The sequence below is a fragment of the Hyposmocoma kahamanoa genome, unplaced genomic scaffold (assembly GCF_003589595.1).
Source record: "Hyposmocoma kahamanoa isolate Upper Pololo Valley unplaced genomic scaffold, ASM358959v1 134, whole genome shotgun sequence".
In the NCBI taxonomy this organism is placed as follows: domain Eukaryota; kingdom Metazoa; phylum Arthropoda; class Insecta; order Lepidoptera; family Cosmopterigidae; genus Hyposmocoma; species Hyposmocoma kahamanoa.
This window is the reverse complement of record NW_020653477.1, coordinates 785101-809319: the sequence shown is the minus strand read 5'-3', so window position 1 is coordinate 809319 and position 24219 is coordinate 785101. Positions and strand designations below refer to the sequence as shown.

Below are 24219 nucleotides of genomic sequence, written 5' to 3'. Positions count from 1 at the left end.
ATAACGAATATCTATTGTATAAACAATCATCATTTAATAGCGTAGGTGTATATATTTCTATACCTTTCTACGCCCCGGAGTATGTAACCGGCGCGTCATACACGATACGTGAGCGGAGGTGGTCTGTAGTGAAATAACATCTACACAAGCAGACTGTTGTGGGGGCCTCGTATACCTCAAAATATAATTTTTTACATGAGGTGGGCATCCTTTCCTTATTCCTTAATCCCCTTCCAATATATTTACATGTCTTTTTGAAAAAATCTATACAGCATATCACTATATTTATATGATTATCTTACGTACCTCTTAAAGAATCGCGGGTTACCTACTTACTTATTTACTTAAAACACAACGTAATGTTAATAATAAGGTCCTAATCAAACTAGACGATCATATAATTAAAATTTAATGTGGCCATTTAATAGATCCATAGTATCTTGTATACTTTGATGCTTGGGTTTATATATTTTAGATTATTATATGTATATTACTTTATACATATATACACATATAAGTTTTATATGTGTGTTACTGTTATGATAAAGTCTTGGTCATGGTATTGGTCATCGTTCTCGTGTTGTCGGCGTGGATTATGCTGGGGGTTCGTTACAAAGTATAATATTATCTATTTAACAGAGTGTACATTTCTTCTACCAAAAGAGTAACGCAGGGCTTTTAGGTCCGGAGTGGACCTTGGGAATCATCGGTTTAGAATGTACAATAGTTTAAGGCGTCGTCTGATCTTCGATTGACCTTTCTCGTAATAAACCATCGAGTATATAACCAGAAATAGAGACGTAATGTCATTTCATTTGTTTAAAAACTAGTCTGCCAAATCATTACGGTGACAACTGCGCTCCGATTGGCCAGCCCGAACTCGAAACAATCGACTGGTGTCGTCAATTGTTTCACTTCAATACGACCAGTTTAACTTGAGCTTTGCTATAATGGACGATAATTGAAAAAAATACATATTTAATTACCGAAGAAATGATCCCGTTTGTTTTATAAATACAGAATATTTTTAGAATATACGGAGACGTGCACACAGGTCAGTTGTTGGCACGGTACTATAACAGCCTTAGAATAATAACGCATAGAATGATAGTTTCATAAAAAACGAACTGTCACAAGTGAGGCAAAAATCAAATTCATGTAGGCGTAAGCAACTTGTATTTACGCTCGTCGGCACGCACACAAATATACAAATAATGATGCCATGGAATAACATTTCCCTCAAAAGTGGGGAAATTGTATCTTGCTTAACTCATCGTCTAGTTAGAGGTGCCTACAGATTTGCTCGATTTTGTCGATCGTTACTGTCGATCAGGTGCCTACAGATATGCTCGATTTTGTCGATCGTTACTGTTGATCGACTACGTCAAGTGACAGGATTTTCAAAAATTTATTTTTGGTAATCCTTATGGAAATGGCATTTATATCTGAATACACGAAGGCGGACACGACTTTTCTCATTTCTAAATCCAAGATGGCGGACACGTCTTTTCGAATAAATGCAATATGGGAATCGTTTTCGAGGTATTCGAGGTGCTCATCACGAATATGGCATTTATTTCTAAATCCAAGATGGCGGACACGACTTTTGAAATAAATGCAATATGGGTATCATTTTCGAGGTATTTGGGGGTGCTCATTACGAATATGGCACTCATTTCTAAATCCAAGATGGCGGGCACGACTTTTCATATAATGGCAAGTTGGGGATCGTTTTCGAGGTATTTGGGGGTGCTCATTAGGAATATAGCACTTATTTCTAAATCCAAGATGGCGGACATGACTTTTCAAATAATAGCAAGTTGGGTGTCGTTTTCGAGGTATTTGGGGGTGCTCATTAAGAACATGGCACTGATTTCTAAATCCAAGATGGCGGGCACGATTTTTCGAATAATGGCAAGTTGGGTGTCGTTTTCAAGATATTAGGGGCTGCTCATTCCGAATATAGCACATATTTCTAAATCCGAGATGGCAAAGAATTAGAAGAAGAAGAATTAGAAGCCTTGTCCCCCATCTTGTATTCAGATATACGAGTCAACCATCTTGGATTATTGCTATTATTGTATTATTCTATTATTATATTATTAAATTAATGCTACATTCGTAATAAGCACTCTAAAACTCCTCGAAAACGTCTATAATTCTCAATCGTTACTGTCGATCGACAATGTCGAGCAAATCTGTAGGCACCTTATTAAATACTACCCAATTCTTATTTAACTCATATATGAACAAAAACCTACAAACGAGTTTAAGTGCGACTATCGAATTTGAATATATAAATAGCCTGATATTATCTGTGGGTATGTTTACATGAAAAGTACACGATAACAATTAAGAATCTGAACCTGAAAGTTATTTATACACGATTTTGGAGATCTGACGATGACTTTTTAGTCAGTGTTAGTTTCCTGAAATAATTTTAGTTAAGAACTTTTGAGTCTGGGCAAGACAATTTTTTTAAATGAGTGTATGATGAACAAGAATAATGATTTTTCACATGAAACTAATGAAGGCAAATACTAAATATATTTCGTAAAAATAGCTAACGTAAATTCCCTACAATGTTGTTGCGGCGGTGTACATTTGTAGAAATTTTGCAACCGTCGCGATATTGCCTATTCTCAAAAAATTACGTAATATAATTATTTTGAAACAGAATAGCAAAATGGGGAGAAAAAACCCGTTACTTTGCAACATTTCCGTATCTTGTTGCAACGAAATTAATTTTCTGTTTTAGTGAATATTTACATAAAAATACAAGTTGAAACGCGTTACTTCCTTGTGGAATGTGATGTTAGTATCTATTTTATATTTGTCTGATCTATTTTTAAACCCAATTACCGCACATTTCGTCATTTTTAGCAAAAATTTTTGAGCTGCTCGCGGTGCAACTTGACATTGAGCACTGACAGCCCGCTCGCTCGTGTAAGCCCATAGGGCGTCCTACAATTTGCCTCACTTAGCGTGTGCGGGCTAGGATTCTATGCGTTATTATTCTAAGATTACAGCTTTCTAATTTGTGATTTCAGTGCAAACGAGAGTTGATATTTAAAAGCGATATAAGGCCCTTGTGGCTGATGAGTTGCCAGGGATGGACGGCCTTTATTTCCTCTATTTCTGGTTATATACTCGACGTAACCTTTGTGACGTAGAAACCCGTCATTGGACGAAACCTGAAAATTACAGATTACATTACATTGTCTACAGCTTGTATTGCTCAACGGGATTAATTCCACAATCCAAGGGAGCTGACCATTACAATAGTGATGAAAGAGACTCAGTCTCTCAAGGCCTTTTAAAAAACCTCGACTAATTTTTAACGCCTCACGACTAGTCTAGTCTTTTAACCCTCAAGTTTTGAGTCATAAGACTAAAACTGAAGACTGATTCGAGTCGAAGTCTTTTAACCTTATGAAGCTTAAAAGACTTGTAGGACTAAAACGACTGGCGCCTTATAGCCTCGGGAGTCGCGAGTCATGAGCCGTATGCTTAGAATAATAACGCATAGAAACCTAGCCCGCACACGCTAAGTGAGGCAAATTGAAGCGCTCCCAAAGGGCCTACACGAGTGGGCGGGCCTTCAGTGCTCAAGTTCAACTTTGTATTTTTATATAAATATTCACTAAAACCGAAAATTAACCTACTACTATAACTAGCCTACATGAATTAGATTTTTGCCTTACTTGTGACAGTTCGTTTGATATGAAACTATCATTCTATGCGTTATTATTCTAAAGCCGTATGGCGTGATTTTATTTCTACCCACAAGATATTTATTTTACGATTGATGGATAACGTTAACGTAGTTTTGTTCACAGAAGTCGGTTAATTATAACCAATAGTTTTTTGGGAATTATTTGTTTCTTTAATATAAATATGAATAGATACAGAACCCAAGTCAAAGTAAATTTATCAAATTTTGTTGTCTGATCCTGTCGTTTGACCATAATGATGAATGAAACATGCTATTTATTTATGAACGTATTAAGTGGAGGTCCACAGTCTCTGCCTACCCCTGAATGGGTGACAGGCGAGATTTTTATGTATATATTTGTTCTATGTATTACAGATAAATTGTATCTCACTACTGTGCACGGGTTCTAAAGAAGTATAAAAAAAAGTACCAGGACTTCATAATAAGAAAAGTGGTTACAGACCAATATTACACAAAATAAAAAAGAGCGCGTTAGCTGGATTTCCGTTGACTTTTTAATATTGGTTGTATTTTTTGGTTGTGTTATTTAGAAAATATATATAGAAAAAGTATTGTGTGCAACCATTACATAATTAGGCCTTAAAATCTCGTATCTAATCTATTGCTTAAATCGCTCTTTGAATCCTAATTTTTATTATAAGTAAATAAACGTGATTATTTACTACATATTACGTCATTTTTATTTATAATCTTCAGGTTTAATACAACTAAAATAGGTATAATAAGTCCATTGCAAACAACTCGAGTCGTTTAAGTCGTTTAAGTCTTTTAGTATAACGACTGAGTCTTATTAATAAAAACACGAACCTCCAGTCTTAATTTTAGAGTCGAGTCCTGTAAAATGGAATCGAGTCGTTATAAAACGCTTTAAAAGTCTCTTTCATCGCTACATTACAACCTTACAAGGATAAGAACACATTAAAAAACAAATTTCTTACAATCTTGTTTATTTACAGCAATATGGTAAAGTGTTATGACTAATTTAGTTACCTTCTGTCGTTAATATAACAATATTATTTTTTTTACACTTAAACTATAGAGCACGTTACCCGATTACGTAAATAAAGTGGCAGTTGAAACAAGGTTCATAGTCGTGGTATCAAAAAATACTTTTATAATTTGAATCATTAAGTATAATCAAATATGCAATAATACAAATATAGAAATCAAATATATATAAGAAGTATAATTATAAATATGGTATAATTATACTTCGCACCCTTGGGGTAATAAGGCCACATCTGCGAAATTACAACTTTTGAGATGTTTAAAGATTCTACAAACGAAATTAGTCCACATCTTTGCAGAAAGTTATGTAACAAAAGCACGTTTTCACTTCTCATTTTCTAAAAGTACGCCGATATGGCCTTACATAGCGGGAATAAAGTCCATCCTTTAACCCTTACGGAGAAAAATGTAGCTAATTTTTTAATTTACTTCGAGTGACCAAACTCAAACAGCCTGTAGTGCGCTCGGTTTTAGTTCCGTGCCATTTCCGCATAGACAGTGGCGCCATATTATAATTTGAATTTATACCTCTTTCAAAAACTTTTTTCTTTGATAATATATTTGAACAAGAAGTTTATTACTGTGTTCCAGTTCTGAGGCACAAGGGGTTTATCAACTATGTCTCATGGTGTCGGGCGCAGTGGCAGTGCCCCTCATATCTCTGAGTGGCGCTGCAACTGTTATGGACAGGCGTGTAGCCGACCATCAGGCGCATGACTTGTTCGTCCCGTCACTTGATATTATAAAAAAAGTTTTTCTTCCACAAAAATCAGTAAATACGAAACACGTGAAAACGCGTATGCGAGGTTTTCACTAAGGCCACGAAATAATAATAATCACATAATTTATAATCTATGATCAATAACTTGTAGTAAAAAAACCATTAATATGTTTGAAAATCAAAAAGCTATCGCAAGTAAGGAAAACTTTTACAAGCTCTACTGAAAAGTTGCAATTTTTAATTTAGCGCATTGTTAATTGCTTGTATCGATATAGTGTGGTGACACTCTAACTTTAAGCTCTTTAATGCGAGATGTTTTTATCTTTTTATCCAGGTTATTGCATTTATCTATTTCAATTATTGATTTTCATCTAACTCAGTTTTTGACTCCACGACGTTGGCAAGCGCAGGACTACCAACCAAATGTTTCCTTCATCTTTCTTTCTCTTTGATTCTATCTACACTAGTTTTAACGACTGTCGATATAAGTAATAGGTATATCAGGTACAGCACTATTTTCGATAATCCAAGCCTCGGAGATGCGAGTTTTACAAAAGATGACGATTGCATTTTATTCTTAGCGAGAAATGACGGATCGAAGTAGTCGTAGTACTATTTATATGAGGGGTAGCGCACTAATCCGAAATCCGTCTTCCGAAGTCGAGAATGCATTCAATTCGGATCATTATTTTCACGGACAGAAATAACTACGCTAATCTCGTAAGACTATATTAATAACACCATAATACAACAACTTTTGTTCCATGGCTTTTTATAATTCATCACATTCTTCTTTCGTACAAAAAGAAAAATTTTAAATGCATTACTCTAAATGCAAAAGAAAGCACCTACTACCAAAATTATTTTTATGAATTAGCACTTAAGATACGTTGCTAAAAATATAGATGCAGTAGGGCTCCTTGTGAAAGAGTTCGTCCAGGGAAGTACTGGCACCTTACCTGTTTCTGCCGCCGAGCAGTAATGTCAGCATTACTGTGTTCCGGTCTTGAAGGGTAAGGGGTGCTGGTGAAATTACAGGCACATGAGACTTGTCAACTTGTCTCAGGGTGACGGACGCAGTGGCAGAGCCCCTCAGATCTTTGCGATTTAAAGCTCTGAGTGGCACTGCAACTGTCATGGACAGACGTGTAACTTACATCAGGCGCACGACTTGTACGTCCCGTCACTTGATATTATAAAAAATAATTACAGATATAAAAAGCATCAGACAGTACAACAAAAACTTAAAAGTTTAGTTTTGGTAAATTTATAATATTTTGTAAAAAGTCATAGAACGAATTTGTGTTTTATAATGTTAGTATAATATAGTTCCGCGAGATTATTAATATTTTTCAAACAACCCTATATATTACTTACTCTATGGGTATGTAAACACAATCAATTAAAAGTTTACACCAATGTATTTGATTTAAGGTTGCAAGTAAATTTATATGCATCTATTTCAGTAACACTCGAATTGCACTGAAGCTTGAACTGTTAAAAATTGTATTACAACCATTGACTTACAAATAAATGGACGACGGGTCTAATACAAAAACCACGAAAAAAATGTCCCAAGTCAACCTATTTAAACGTAGTGACATGAAAAGGAATATGAAAAAGCTAAAACGTTGAATTTAAATTGTGATGTCATCGCAGTACTGTCTAATTTTGCTTGCTTCGCTGTCAGTCGAACAAACGAAGACTAAAGCGTGAATGACGCTCTGTATACGATTTTAACGCCCTATAAGTTCGGACACTTTTTAGCGCGGACCCGACGTCCATATAATTGTAAGTCAATGATTACAACACTGTATCTGTATATACTATCTCACTACACTACTGTGACAAAGAACTGAAAATAACCTCTGCACTGCGTAAGAAGATATCTAAATCTTTGTTACCTTTCATCTTTTAAAAAGGAATCTTAAAAAATAAAACGTAAATCTTCATGTCATAATAATGAAATGGTGATTCGAGAATCAGCCGGATGTAGCGTCAGTGGGGACCGAGGGTCGGCTTCAAACGGCTCGGTGCGGGTTGACGATGGCGCTGGTGTCACTCGCACGGCCTGGAGTACTCTGATTAGGCAACACTTCATCTGGATCATGGCGAAACGCTTACCTGGGAGCAAATAAGCACATTTAACGTATGGATTTCTTAAGGTCATGTATTTATAGGTTTTAGATGGTGAGGTGTAGAAAGTCAAATTTAAAGGGGAACAATACTAAGGTACCCTCATTCCAACAAAATAGAATCATCAAAATCGGTTCACAAGTGGCGGAGTTATCGCGTAACATAGCACAAATAAATACAGTCGAATTGAGAACTTCCTCCTGTTTTGAAGTCGGTTAAGTCGCTTAATAAAATAATAACGTTTGTGTGCATTTTTTGTAGAGATTTTGTAACAAAGCAGAAAATTTTAAAATTGTCATAGTTTAACATTGATTAAACAGAATCTAATAAATAAAAATAAACTTTGTAATTTTTTTTTATGAAGCGTTTTTGCAATGTGAGATCGGTCCATGGACCATGTCTGTTGTGATTTATTTGGCATGATAGCTTTAGCCCTACATCTGGCGCTTCTTCAAGATCATCTGTTACGTAGAGATTCGTTCGGAGCTTGTCCTAGTCTGCTTTCATTTTTTTTAAAAGTATCTAACTAAGGGTGACGGGCGCAGTGGCAGTGCCCCTCAGATCTTTGTGATTTAAAGCTCTGAGTGGCACTGCAACTGTTATGGACAGGCGTGTAGCTTACCATCAGGCGCACGACTCGTTCGTCCCGTCTCTCGATATTGTAAAAAAACACACAGGTTTCAACACGATTCCTTAGCCGAAAAGCTCATGATAAATTTCAAATCAAATTTCGCACATAAATAATAAAAAGGTAGACAACGATAGCCTAATACGAATAGTTTGACCTACCGCCCCTCAAGCAGAGGCTGTGATATATATTATTATAGCTTAATTACTAGAGTGTTTTTATTAAAATACAATTTCCTGCTTAACTACGCGGAAGTCAAAAAGATGAAACTTTATATTCTATCCGCGTAACCAGTAATTAAACACATTCTAAATGCAAACAAGTTTAAAACACTGAGTTAAGTCTGTATAATTTGTAAAGGGCAGTATTAAACTTTACGAAATTGATCGTTTGAAGTTTAATTCCGACAAGGCCAGTTTTAAAGTGGACGTGGATCACTGCGGTATCAAATTTTAGTAATATTTTATGTCATTTATTTACATTAGTCTAGTACATAATTCAAGTAGATGACTATTTCTCAAAATAATTGTACGTAACGAAAAGGGTGTTACGAAATACTACAAAAACATTTAAGATTAAGCTTATTATACATTTGTAAAATATAATTGATTTAATGACACTTTTTATTACACAGCTTTACAGAGCTTTAACTTGCAACAATTTGAGGGGCACTGCCACTGTTCCCGTCTTCCTGAGACATAAGTTGACAAGTCCCATGTGCCTGTAATTTCACCTGCACCCTTACCCTTCAAAACCGGAACACAGTAATGCTGATATTACTGGTTGGCGGCAGAAATAGGTAAGATGACAGTACTACCCTGGACGAACTCTTTCACAAGGAACTCTACTGCTACAAAATTTTTGCATCGTCGAAGTTAGGTAGTAACTGTACCTATACACTCAGCTTTATTCCGTTATGTAACGCAATGTATAAAAACGTTACCAAATAATAGTACAAATATGATTATAACCGACTTTTTAAATGCCAATGGTTTGTTATAACAAATGTAATACACTTATTAAACTTTTGATTTACTTGTATTATGATGGGATAAATAAATCAAGACTCAGTTTATCATGAAAAAGTTATTTACTCTTAGGGTCGTATTCCAGAACTCTACTCAATACTGAAGTCCGGACTTGAGTATTGCAGTGAGCACTGAAAATCATACTCAAGTCCTTGCCATTAGGGTCGTATTTCCAGTGCTTCAAATCATACTCAAGTCTGCTCAAATCTTGACTTGAGCATTGAGTAGAGTTCTGGAATACGACTCGTAGGGTCATGCTGCAAGCATGACATGGATAAACCTACACATTCAATGAAGTTTGACAAACCCCAGGTCCTTGCAAAAGAAGTCCGTTATCTACCCAGGATGCTGCGAGAGACCATTGAAATTAAAAAACATCCTAATTTCAACAGGGAAGATGGTTTCTCCGTACCACCAGTTTGGGATCCAGTATTTCCTCTAATGAAAAAATCCCAAACAGACATAAGACTACAGTACTAATTAATATGTTTTAGTTTATTCTAATTTCTATTAAGTAATAATTAATAATAAATTAAACTTAATAAAAATGCATTCAATAAAATAATATGTAATGTAGCGTATGTTTTCTTTGTAAAATTAAAAATAAGGTATTTAATTAATAACTATTGTAACTATAGTGAAAAAATAGGGTGGTTTGCATTAATATTAGACATAACTGGTTGAAGACTGTACCGCCTCAGGCAACCGTGACCATGGGACCTGTAAAGGGCCCGAAACGTCGGTTTGTTTGAAAAAACAAATATACGCAATTTAAACCCGGAAAAATAGTTTCATTTCCTATGTGTAACAATCGCGAAAACCTAAGAACTCGATATTTTTAGTCTGTTATCTGTTGTTGTACCATATAAAATTAAATAAAATACTCGAATGATTTTATATTTTATACTTATTATTTAAGTAAGTATAACACACTGTTCTCATTATTAATAAAACTTCTTAGAAAACACTTCTTAACAAAAAGCACTTCTCAGTCTGCAGCATAAGGCGTTTAATCGCTGACGATAGATCTTCAACATCCATTATACCCTGAACTCTAACATGAGATTATAAATGTATAATTGGATATAGACCAAAGGTTTTCCAATAGTGGTTGTTGATTTAAGCAACCTGACACTCTACTGGGAATGCATGCTAACAAAAAAATACTCGAGTGTTGTGTGACGGTTGGCCTTTTGTGTATAAAATGCCAATTAGCCGAATTGCATCAAATCGAGTATATTTACTTAAATTTTAAGTATATAATCATTATAATTACCTACACGTTAATTACAAGTTATGTTTTACGTAATAGGTTAGTTAAATTACCTATTTCTGCCGCCAAGCAGTAATGTCAGCATTACTGTGTTCCGGTTTTGAAGGGTAAGGGTGCTGGTGAAATTACAGGCACGTGGGATTTGTCAACTTATGGCTCGGGGTGACGGGCGCAGTGGTAGTGCAACTGTTATGGACAGGCGTGTAGCTTACCAACACGCGCACGACTTGTTCGTCCCGTCACTTGATGTTATAAGAAAAAAATTGCGCATCCAGGTTCCGTATTATAATTCTATTAGTGAGGGTCTGTTAATTGGCTCTTTGTTGTAACCTATTATTATTTAAGTCAGTTTTAAGCTCTTGGTCCTTTTTAACCGACTTCATAAGTCCACCTTTGCTCACCTTTTCTATAATTCATTTGTCTGATGTATTTTTGGCGCAATAAAGAATAATACATATATACAAAAAAGGAGAAGGTTCTTAATACGACTGTTTTTTTTTTTGTATATGTTAGACTATTACTTAGGCATTTGTGAACCGAATTTGATGATTCTTTTTTTGTTGGGAAGAGGGTACCTCACTATTGGTCAATATTACATTAGAAGAAAATATTCCACCTTTAAGTTTACCTTCAAGTTTACCACTGTCTAGGAGTGGGTTAACTGGTAAAAAAGGTTGTAAACTGCCAATAGGGAGCAGTAATAAGTGAACTGCCTCAGTGGCTGAACGGTTGCCATGCCGGACTGCCACGCAGAGGTCCCAGGTTCGATTCCCGGGCCGGGATAAATATTCGTATGGCCTACATTAATTTATCTCGTGAGTTTGGGTGTAATTTGTGGTGTGTGTCCATGGCACCCGCGACGTTGCACGTTCACGGTAGAGTAAGTACTTTTATGTTTGTAACGTGTGGTCGGCAACGGGCAATGTCTTTTTAGCTTTTATCACTTTGACATTAAAGCTTTTTCTGACCTTCTCCGATTTGTGTAGGTATAATGACTCTAATAGTCTTCTTCATTCACAATATTTATTATTATAAAAATGTTTATTTATTTTTTCATTTAGGTATTTCTAACCTTCTAAGTTTCTAACACATAAAGTTTGTGGAAAATACATTAAAGCGAAACACACAGAGAGCGGGTGCAGGTCGGGTCCGGACCGCGGCGCGGGCGGTTCTAATTCCGTGTCTTTAAACCCGCTACAGTCCACACCAGACGCGCACCCGACCCGCACCGGCTAGGTACAGCCCGGTGGCTGTATTATTATACCATAAAATACCAAACATATTAAAAATGGATGACAAATATTTTACATTTAAAAGTAATAAAAACTTATTACTCGCCTCTAAAAGTTGCTACTTAATAGATCGAGAGCTGTTAGAAGAACAATAAATGTTCTATCACTCGTCAATCAACTATTATTACTTCTAATAGGACATTGATAATAATTGGTATTTTTTAAATAAAAGTTAATAGATATTTTTATTTTTTAACATTAGGGCTCCTTCAAATTAACACTTATAGAAGCCCTGCAATAGACCACAACTAATATTCATACAATGTGTAGAAGCACGTTGCAGCGCCACTGACATGACACTAGAGGTGGGTGGCAAATTACGTCACAATGAAAAAATCACCGTGATCAGCTGTCAATTAGTATTACCGTGACTTTTTACGAAGGAACGACCTTCTTTCCATTAACTGTCTCCGTCACCTAGACTATGGAAACCAAAGGAATTGTTAAATCAAACGTTACATGTATATGATGCATTTAGACGTTGAAAATATAACTTTTACGTTTAACTACTGCGTGTCGTCGTGAGCAAAAAGGGATAGCACTACATTGATTTATGTCAAACACGGGAATCCAAAATACGTAACGTCATCTTAATGCCAACTTTCCTCATTTTGCCATTTTTGTAGTACCCTTTGATAACCGTTTCCGGTTGTCAAAGGGAAGTACATCAAATGTCAAAACCAATGTTTGGCCAAATGTTTTAGTGAATTATTCGCATGAATTGTAATGAAATGGACAAAAATATTGACAGTGAGAACAATTAAGTATTGATAAAAATGCGTCGTTGCAGCAGTAGAAAAATCGGAAATCAACCGAATGTTACATTACACCGATATTTGATATTAACCCAAATATCTCATGTAATAAGACTCATTTATGTAGTTTATTCATAAGTCTTGCCGAATTTTGCTTTGATTACTTTAGATTGCCTGTTTGTTAGTATATTTTGATGATTGTTGATAACGGTTATTTTCAGATAGTGTTATTCTTGTAAGCAGACATATGTATTACCGATATTCAGTTATTAAAACAATTCACTACGAGGTTTTTATTATTTCATTATTATTATTTTTAAAGTTTACCTACAAATGTAAAAAGAAAGAAAGAATGGTTGGAAATTATAGGACTGCCGAACATAAACATTGGATCAAATACCATCTTCGTTTTTTCGCTTCATTTTGAAGGGCCTTAAATTTTAATAGAACTTTGAATGTAACTAGATTACATGATAATGCAATTCCATCGTTACATTTATTGGTAAATAACTTTATATTTAATTTAAAATTGAAATGGCTCATTACTTGCCTAGTAATAGTAGCCTAGTATTAATCATAATTTGATTACAGTAAACTACACAAATTTGCAAACATAAAAAACAGTTTCAACATTCAAGCCATACATTTGCATGTCGACATTAACGTATACAACACTAAATCCGCCATATGTGTGATACAATATTGCTTTAGGTAGGTACGTTTACTCTATAGATAGAAGCTCCTTTCCTTTATTTTTTCCATCCTCTAAGTCCGTCACTCACATCACGACATACGACATTTTACAAACAAAATCACGCTCGATCTGCTTTCTGTAAGACTAGTACAACAGAACAAACGCGGCCCCCGCGCTGTATGTCGCTCTCGCACAAGTCGCGCCCCATTGTGCTAGCCCTACTAATTCTAAACCAAGAAATAATAATACCTTCTAATTATGAACCAAGAAATAATAAGATCAGTGTAAATTCCATGTTAAATATTGTAAATACAAATAAGACAATTGTACAAAATTGATCCAAAATAATATACACGCCGCGTGGTCATTATCGAATAATTTATTTTCTCAAACATGCTCTGAAATGTTTGCATTACTTTCAAAAAATGTACACGGAAAGTTTGTCGTTTATGTCATTTTTTTTTAATTTATTAAGGCTTTGGCAAACCCATCAGCCTAAACATGAAGTTTAATTATGTTTCTGTAAATATGGCCGCCACAAAGAGGATAGGCAATTTGAGGCGGCGTGCTTGGATTGACTCAGGATTCCTTAAAAATGGCCGATACGGGTATTTTAGTTCGAGATTCGTATAATTTCGCGTTTTAATCTTCGATTAAGGCACAATAGCAGTATCCTATTCCACTTTAAACTATATTTTACAAAATAATTGAAAGTCAAAATAAAAACGACACTTTTCCCTCCAAAAGTTCCAGAGCGAATCGCCTGCAAAGTAAGTATGAAAATCCATTACTTACCCAGTCCTCTTCTCTAAACTTTTAACAGTTCATTAATAATGAACTACGTAAACAGGCAAAAGAAAAATTCATACAGCCAACTGCCCAGTGTTCGTAATTGCGAGAATTAAAAATACTTACCTGTATTGCTCACTTTTTTTTAAATAAAGGCGGTAAAATAAACTAAAGTATTTACTTTGGTATTCTTTTCTGCTTTTTGGTCTTTTTTGTATTTTCGTCGAAAAATAGTTTTAGTGAAAAGAGCGATAACGGAAATATAGTAATTGATTGCGCTCCGATTTAAAACAAGAGGTAATATTAGCCATGGAAAAACTTGTTGCTGGTAAGATACATGAAACTTATGAAACTTTCATACACTATAGTAGTCTGCTTCAGAAGTTCAGAAGACTTCTATAGACTACTAATATGTATCTGGAAAAATAACAACATATTCTTTTAGCAAATTATCCTAACATGTGAAATATTAATTTTAAAGTTTTTTTTTACTTTTTTTATTACACATCCTCCTCTCTTTGGTCTTTTAGTATTTCTTCACGTTGTTTGAGAAAAGCGCTATACAAACCTCGGCGGGAACGGGGATTGCTTGACTCGTATTAATACAAGGCGTCGCTAGCGCTGGGCCTTGTAACTCATACTCGTCCGGCAATCCCTTACTTCCCGGCCTCTGCAGTAAAGTACTATAATTAATTTGGTCATAAAGCGACAAGCCTGTAAAACTGTGAAGGTTATAGAGAAAACTATTTTTCAAATACAACTAAACCTATACTTCAAAGTTACTAATAATAACGACTATTAGAAAGTATGTATCGTAATGTAAGTGAGAGGCGTGACAAAATCACGGTGATTTGTCACGGCGATTCTGTAACTGGAACGAACTTTTTTTTTTTGTTCTTGAACGATAGTCACGACAGTCAGATAGGTAATAGCCTTAGAATAATAACGCATAGAAACCTAGTCCGCACACGCTAAGTGAGGCAAATTGAAGTGCGCCAAAAGGGCCTACACGAGCGGGCGGGCCTTCAGTGCTCAAGGTCAACTTGCACCGCGAACAGATCAAGAATTTTAGCTAAAAATGACGAAATGTGCGGTAAATAAGTGTAAAAATACGTCAGACAAACATAAAATAGATACTAACATCACATTCCACAAGGAAGTAACGCTTTTCAACTTGTATTTTTATATAAATATTCACTAAAACCGAAAATTAACCTACTACTAAAACTAGCCTACATGAATTTGATTTTTGCCTCACTTGTGACAGTTCGTTTGATATGAAACTATCATTCTATGCGTTATTATTCTAAGGTAATAGCAATGTAACGCTTTTCCACATGTCTACATGTCACAATTCGTGCCACTGCTGTACTTCTACAAGCGTCTAATTTGATGATGCCCATAGAGTAGTCAACGCATAATAGATTGCAACACCCTAACAGGATCCATGTTTGTACGAGATTCTATTTATGCTAGGATGCAATTATTTTTATTAATTCTCACGAGTGATCTGCACTGCAACTGTTACGGATAGGCGTGTCGCCAACCACCAGGCGCACGACTTGTTTGTCCCGTCATTTTCGTCCCGTTATAAAAAAAATGTTGCAGTAATACTCAGAGCTTTAAATTACAAAGATTTCCGGGGCAGTGTCACCGCGTGACCCGTCACCGTGAGACATAAATTGACGAGTCCCAAATGTGCCTGTGCCTCATCTTTTAAAACCGAAACGCAAATGCTGACATTACTTGGCAGCAGAAATAGATAAGGTGTACCTACTTCCCTGAACGAACTCTTTATCAAGCAGCTCTACTGCTCTAAACCTTGATCCGATCGATGCTGCAAACGGAATCAACTATTACAGCCCAAACGAGATTGTTCTGCGTTTGGGCTCATTAAATTATTTGTTAGCTTATTTGTTTGTGTTTTTTTTATTTATTTATTTATTACATTTAAAGCACTAAAAAAAACATTCCAGTATAACATAAACTTAACTAAGTTTTTCCGTATACCGCTAACGATCAGGATATCGAAAGGGAGCGTAGGGCGTTACCGGTTCGGAGTAACATGCTTGTCCGCAGGTTTGCTCGATGCTCATTATTTAAAGCATACAGCCAATCTTTCTACTCGAGCAGCCCGTGCAGTACTGATGGGACTGCCAAGCTAGTGCAGTGCCTCGGCCATGTTTGCGGAAGCTCGCACGGACAGCTTCCAGGCCGTAACATGGAAAAAGATTGTCTCGCTGTTGAGTCGCGTGAGGCAAACACCCAACAGTTTTCAAAGTGCAATGGCGGGAAGATTTGACTGTCCAATTGTAAAATTCTGGATAGAGCAAATTAAGGGCGTAGCACAATTTATAGTGCAGTTATAAATTAAGTCTACATTATATTATACTAACGTTATTTTTAAATTCTCGTACTAACATACTATGGATATTTTTAATGGTCCGAAATAAAGAATTATTATTATTATTATATAAGGTCACGGAAAAAGTTCGTGGCGTTTTTACCAATAGTTGACTTTAGAATCGTATAACTTCATTAATACTGATCCTATCAAGCTATATTATACAGCATTTAAAAAGTGAGTGTCTGTAGATTATACTCAATAATAGTGACATTTACCAATTCAACGCAAAAGTAATAACGTTTTAAATATGAGCTAATATTCAGAAAAAATCGCTGTATTATACAATATTACTTTGATCAGATCGGCAAGGCTTCGCAGACTTGTGAAAAAAGTTGTGGTGTTTATGGTGAAGATGCTTTATCAAAATCAGTAGCTCACAAATGGGTTGCTCGTTTTCGTTCTGCACATTTCACTGCTAAAGACGCGCCGTGCTCTTGTCAACGAACCAATTGTTGAAAAAGTCGATGAAATCCCTCAAACAATTCAAGAAGACCGGCACATTTCATCTTATGACATCGCTGCAGAACTAAACATTAACCAAAAAAGAGTTTTACGACATTTGCATAAAGCTGGATACCAAAAAGAAGCTCGATATTTTAGTACCTCTTGAATTAACAGTGATAAATTTTATGGACTGAATTGACATCTGCGAATCACTGCTGAAACGAAACAAAATTGAGCCATTTTTGAAGAGATTGATAACGGGCAATGTAAAAATGGGCGACACATGACAAAAATGTGCAAAAAAAATTTTCTCCAACCTGGAAGAAGCTGCACAAAAGCCCGGTGATACAACCCGGATTGACGCCACGCAAGATAATGGTTTGTGTTTGGTGGAATTGGGAGGAAATCGTGCATTATGAGCTTCTACAACCTGGTCAGACCATTGCTTCCACTCGTTACTGTCAATAACTGATACAATTAAAGAGCGCAATTGAAGTAAAGCGGCCAGAGTTGGCCCACAGGAAAGGTGTTATTTTCCATCAAGACAATGTCAGACCACACACATCTTTAATAATTTGGCAAAAATTGACAGAGCTTGGCTGGGAAGTTTTGATGCATTCATCCTTAGAATAATAACGCATAGAATGAGTTTCATATCAAACGAACTGTCACAAGTGAGACAAAAATCAAATTCATGTAGGCTAGTTTTAGTAGTAGGTTAATTTTCGGTTTTAGTGAATATTTATATAAGAATACAAGTTGAAACGCGTTACTTCCTTGTGGAATGTGATGTTAGTATCTATTTTATGTTTGTCTGACGTATTTTTACATTCATTGGTGGAGTGGAGTCATTTGCCTGTCATGTATAAAAAAAAAAAAAAAAATTTACCGCACATATCGTCATTTTTAGCTAAAATTCTTGATCTGTTCGCGGTGCAAGTTGACCTTGACCACTGAAGGCCCGCCCGTGTAGACCCTTTTGGCGCGCTTCAATTTACCTCACTTAGCGTGTGCGGACTAGGTTTCTATGCGTTATTATTCTAAGCATTCATCATACAGGTCGGACCTAGCCTCGTTCCACTACCATTTGTTTCGCTCTGTACAGAACTCTCTTAACGGTGTGAAGCTGACTTCAAAAGAGGCCTGTGAAAATCACTTGTTTTTCGCCCAGAAATGCCAGAAGTTGCACTGATGTCATAATTGTTTTACCAGAATAATGACAAAAGGTGATCAATCAAAACAGCATATATATAGTTTAATAAAGTTTAATTAAAATATGAGAAAAATGTGTAAATAAATAAATGAAAAAACGCCACGTACTTTTTCCTTGACCCTATATTATTAGTATTAAATAAATAATTGGCCCATACGAGTAAACTATCACTGGTAAGAAATTGATGAAGCAATACATACCAATGCAGTATCTGGGTCCATCTCCGAAAGGCATGTAGACTCCAGGGGGCGGCTGCGGCCGACCATCTGCCCAGCGCTCTGGGACGAACTCACCAGCGTTCTCGAAGTACTGGAATTATAAGAATAAGGTCAATAAAAAATGTATTTGTAATCAGTATATTATTTGTATGTAATTTTGTGTGATCATTTTTTTTTTTTAATAATAACGCACACACTCAACATAGCCCCGCACTAGGGAAACCCTGTGTCGCGGGTGCCATGGTTACACACATAGACAATCACAAATTACACCCAAACTCACGAGAGAAATAAATGTAGGCCATACAAATATTTCTCCCGGCCCGGGAATCGAACCTGGGACCTCCGCGTAACGGCATGGTAACCGTTCGGCCATGGAGGCATTGAATTTATGTACCTTTTTTATTGGGTACGTTAACTTAATTCACACACGAAAACAGTTTCATGCGCCATTTTGTATTTAATTATGTTACCTACAAAAGTCAATGACCTACAACAACCCTTTATTCCCTATGTGTCGAGTTTACAATGAAATTAACAACAACATTTTACACAGTCTATCTTTTTTGAAGATGGAGTAAAATGACAATTCGTGAAGTGAAGTATTGTCGATAAATATTTTGTCGACTATCGACTGATTGTTGATCGAACTTATTTTATTTGACTCAACATCGGCCCCTTATTCGTCCAACTGCTGGACACAGGTTCACTTGAATTGTCTATTTTGAAAAGAGATGTTTCGGTACTATGTAGTAGGCCATCTGTGAAAATAAGAATGAAAAAGGCAATAACGCAATTATATCATCAAAATGTCGTAACTTTCATAATTTAGACATTTCTGGCATAGTTTTACCCTCTTTCACAATCTATCGACAACGACTACATGGCTATTTAATATTTTATGTACACTGGGAACCCTGCAAAATAGACAGACAGCTAACATGTGCAGTATGTTCGGCGGTCAGTACGTATGTCATTCGAGGCTTTAAAGTATAATGTTATTTCTGTAGTAAATATTCTATGTAGTGAGTAAGGTACCCTCTTATTTATGTAATATTTAATCGTAAAGACATTCGTTACTATATACTCCGGTGTACCCAGCGGCGAATACTTTCCTGGTGAAGCCTGAAAACCAACAAATTACTGAGAATTTTACCTTTTCTTGGACATATTGATAAATGTTATATGTTTTGTGTTGAAAAATAGTCTTTTTACTTTTATTTATATTTTCATATTTGTCCTGCATGTTGCAATTTTAAGTACCTAACGTAAGCAATATTTCAATTTTTGAACCGTTGCTTTTGTTGTATTAGTACTATTATTATACAACTGTCTCCGTGGACAAACGGTTACTATGCTCGACTGCCACGTAGAGGTCCCAGGTTCTATTCCCGGGCGGAAGAAATATTTGTATGGCCCACATTTATTGCTCTCGTGAGTTTGGGTGTAATTTGTAGTATGGGGTAATAGTACAGATCGAAACAGAGCGTTTGAGCATTAGAGCAATTTGTGGAATTCCACCGGATGAAACAGGCAGACCCTTGTTTCAGAGCCTTGGTCTGTTGCCACTACCTACACATTATATATACGAAATTTGTATCTTTGTACGAAAACACACATATTTGTTTAAGAAAGCCTTTGATATGAATACTAGATTCAGCAGAAACCCGAATAGACTTGTACACACACACACACTATTCCTATGACAGCAGTAAAAGTTGTTTAAAAATGTGTGTCGACATATATAATAAAATACCACTTGAGATTAAACTATTACACTTAAGTTTATTTCAAACAAAGCTGTACAAGTGGTTAAATAAAAATAATTTTTATGACCTAAACGAAATATTTGACAGAGAATGAGATGTAAGATTTTATCTTCAAGATTATCATTCTTGACCAAATTAATTGACCAAAACTTGACACGTTTATGACATTTTTGTATTATTGAGTTGTGGTAGTCTGATCGACATTATATAACTAGACATTTGCTTGCTATTTATTAAAGGTATGCGAAAAGATGTTTGTACTGGCACTCTCTTGCAACATCCTTGTTTTAAGCAAATAAACGAATTATTATTATTATTAGTATTAATTATTAACGTCGTTATCTATGAGTCTGTCCATGGTACCTTTTCACCCTAGTGCGTAATAAGTGTGTGCGTTATTATTATAATAACACTTACTTGAATAAATGAAATTGTTCGTTAATTACTATTCGTATCTACCGACCAGAGAGATAGTTCTCCGGATGAACTAAGGGCTCGACGACAAAACCAGAATACGGCGGGCGTCCGGGCTAAGCACTCCGCCAGTAATACGCTTTCGCGGGCGTCTCTGGCGGACACTTTGGTATTAACTCGCCGGGGTTTATTCTATGCGCAGCTGTTAATGGAGTGCCTATTTATTTTCTATTTGTCAAGCATTACGTTTAATTTAGCAATATTGATTTATTCTCTAGTAGTACCAATGAATAAATTTTAGCTCCATGCGCTAACACCATCCTCCTTACACTAAAACATTAGTATTTTGCTGACATTCCCAAGTATTTCATTTCATAAAAACAATACAATACAATATATAATAATCTCCTATGGTTAGTTATTTTCCTACTTATTTTTAGTTTAATTTAAAAATTTTTTAGTATTAACTAACATTACTTGGTAATTTCGTGTCATCTCATTATATTAAAGCTTCAACAGAAAAACAACGTTAAGGTGCCTACAGGTTTGCTCGACATTGTCGTTCGTTACTGACTCATTGCGAATATAGCCTTTATTTATAGCATGTATTTCTAAATCCAAGATGGCGGGCACGATTTTTCAAATAATGGCAAGTTGAGTATCGTTTTTCAGATATTTGGGGGTGCTCATTACAAATATGGCATTTACTTTTAAATCCAAGATAGAGTACACGAATTTTCCAATAAATGCCAGATGGGTATCATTTTCGACGTATTTGGGAATGTTCATTACGAATATTAACTGCCTCTGTGGCCGAACGGTTACCATGCCGGACTGCCACGCAGAGGTCCCAGGTTCGATTCCCGGGCCGGGAGAAATATTTGTATGGCCTACATTTATTTCTCTCGTGAGTTTGGGTGTAATTTGTGGTTGTCTATGTGTGTCCATGGCACCCGCGACACAGGGTTTCCCTAGTGCGGGGCTATGTTGAGTGTGTGCGTTATTATTATTATTATATGGCACTTATTTCTAAATTCAAATAATGGCAAATCTGTAGGCAACAGTCGAGCTGTGACATATGCTGAGTTGGATCCATTTCAGCCTGTATTTGTAATCTTTAATTTTTTCTATGTATATGTCAATATTGCTGATTCAACGTTTCTTTCTTTCTTCCAATATTTTTTTATAATAATAACTCACACACTCACCAAGGAAACCCTGTGTCACGGGTGCCATGGGCACACACGTAGACAACCTCAAATTACATCCAAACTCAGGAGAGAAATAAATGTAGGCCCCATACAAATATTTCTCCAGGCCCGGGAATCGAACCTGAGACCTCTGCGTGGCAGTCCGGCATGGTAACCGTTCGGCCACGGAGGCAGTTAAATATTGGTACCAAAAGTTCTTTTTTTTTATTTGAAAAATGTCAACTAGACTAATTTTGCTTAGCAATAAAACTGATACTAAATAAGATACAAAAAAAAAGGAAGCCGCTTGTAGGAAGTTGTAGATCTCATTTCGCTAAAAATGTCGATTATGTTAGTTATGACACATATAACTTAATAGTTACTACGTAACAGTTACATCACGCTGATACAAAATCGAAAATACCTACGCTATAATAGCCTACTAAATCTAACTAATGACACCAGGCGCTCACTACATGGAAAAAGGAAACTAAGCACGCGCTCAAAGATGTGACAATAACATTCCCCGCTGTGTGCAGTCGTGCGGAACCAAATGCTCGTAAATGAAAGACTTGTAAGAGCGCCGACGTCGGTGCACTTATCGCGCAACCTTGAGTGAGTAACGGAGCACTGCTCTGGGACATAAGTTGACAAGTTATGCCTGTAATTTCACCAGCAAGCACCCTTGCCCTTCAAAACTGGAACACCGTGATGCTTACATTGCTGCTTGTAAGATGGCATAGGTAAGATGGCAGTTTCACAAGAAGCTCAACTGCTACAGATGGTTCTTTTATGATATCTCAAAATATTCTTTATCACAGCCGTGTTTTAGTAAGCGGCCGGCAGCGTACGGTATCCGTTTTTGTAACTGGGAGAAAAACGGCGAACGAATAACTATTTAATTATAGCGCAAAACGTACAGAGCGTCGTGAAATCATTTTATAATAAAGGCTCCGACGACAGTGTCACAATTAGTTGCTGTAATTAGCGTTGTAAAGGAAGCCACTGGGTCTTAATTAGCACAAGACGGTGAGATAGGAAGATTGCGCTAGATAACGTGACATAGCACTAGACAGTGCTCTATTCGTTAACTTCCCTTTATCTAACGCAGTCCGGACATTGGTTTTCTCGATGTTCCTATATGGCTCATAGTCGTGGACGAATCGAGCATCAGAACGCAAAAAAATAGAAGGACAAACCAATCCATAATTGAGCAGCTTCATATCGCAGACAGACTTGCCACAATATGCTACCAGAGAATCTTACCGTATTTTGGTCATATTGCTAGCCGACAACCAGACAATCTTGACAAACTGGTTGTGGTGGGTAAGTTATGATTTGTGGCGGTGTTTAAGAAAGGTCGATACCCAGCGGTGGACGTCTTTCGGCTGAAATATTGATGGTGATGAAAGGATAAGGACACAACAAACAAATCTATTACCTTAGAAATAGCATTATTCCAAGGTAGATGATTCTATTTGACTTATAAATATTTGTCACGTTTGTTTAATAGCAAAACAAATTTGTTTTCCTTTTCTGTTGTGTTTTACTTCTCACCTACTTTTCGGAACGTTCACTCTGTTCCACAAAATCATGATCATAATCATCTATACGTCAATAGAAATTTGTTAATTTCTCAAATTAGTCCCACTAGATTGAACCAGAAACCATAATACAATAATAAGACAACTAGTGTAACTCCCGCCTGTTCAATTCTGAATTTGTAGCACTCAAGACACGTGTACTAATTTTGACACGGAGGAAAAAAACAGTGGAAGGGCCTTAAACCTTAATTAGTATCAGAACCGCTGTCGCCAAACCACACACTATCATAATGTTAAAAAAACACTATGAAATCTAGCTAATGATTGGTCATGGTTTCTAATACTTCACATATTTTTATTTATATTTATATATAATATTATAGCCTAAGCAAACACGATTTTATTTCGGATAAATGTCGAAGCTATTTTCTTTTCTTTTTTACTTTTTCGGGGAGAGTAATGTACCGTTCACTGGAATGTCGATATCAATTTATATCGATTGAGAAGCATTAGATTGGGTAAATGTTTTATTGTGTACTAACTAATAGCGACTATTTCTACCTTTGAAACTCAAAATATATAAGGTATTGTAATATATATATCTTATTGAATATCATGATATTTTTTACTGCAATGATATTAATATATTTTTATAGTAAGCCACACGCGTCGAGTATATAACCAGAAATAGAGACGAAATAAGGGCCATCCATACAGCGAAAAGATGATAAATATATAATATCATCATTCAAACCAAGGCCTAGCTATAGGTGTTTATCAGACTTTCTATATCTTATTTCATTTTGGAAATATCAAGTCGAACAACGATCGATCTGATATCCACAGCGAAGAACAACGAACAAAATGTAGTGTCCTGAGAATAAGCAGTCCTGCACATAGGATTTTATTCTACGGATAAGTCGAAAATCTACTAATTTGTATAAATTGATATCCCATGGT

General features: G+C 36.0%; 1 protein-coding gene across 1 annotated transcript in view; it reads right to left on the bottom strand.

Annotated features, from left to right (window-relative positions):
* Window positions 1-7183: 7183 nt before the first annotated feature.
* LOC113240353 (cytochrome P450 3A27-like) overlaps window positions 7184-24219 on the bottom strand; it is a 50598-nt gene continuing 33562 nt past the window's right edge. The window contains exons 10-11 of the mRNA XM_026477634.1: window positions 18325-18433; window positions 7184-7589 (exon numbers count right to left, since the gene is read on the bottom strand). Of these exons, the coding sequence (XP_026333419.1) occupies window positions 7420-7589; window positions 18325-18433 (279 nt within the window). The 3' untranslated portion in view covers window positions 7184-7419. The remainder of the gene's footprint in view (window positions 7590-18324; window positions 18434-24219) is intronic.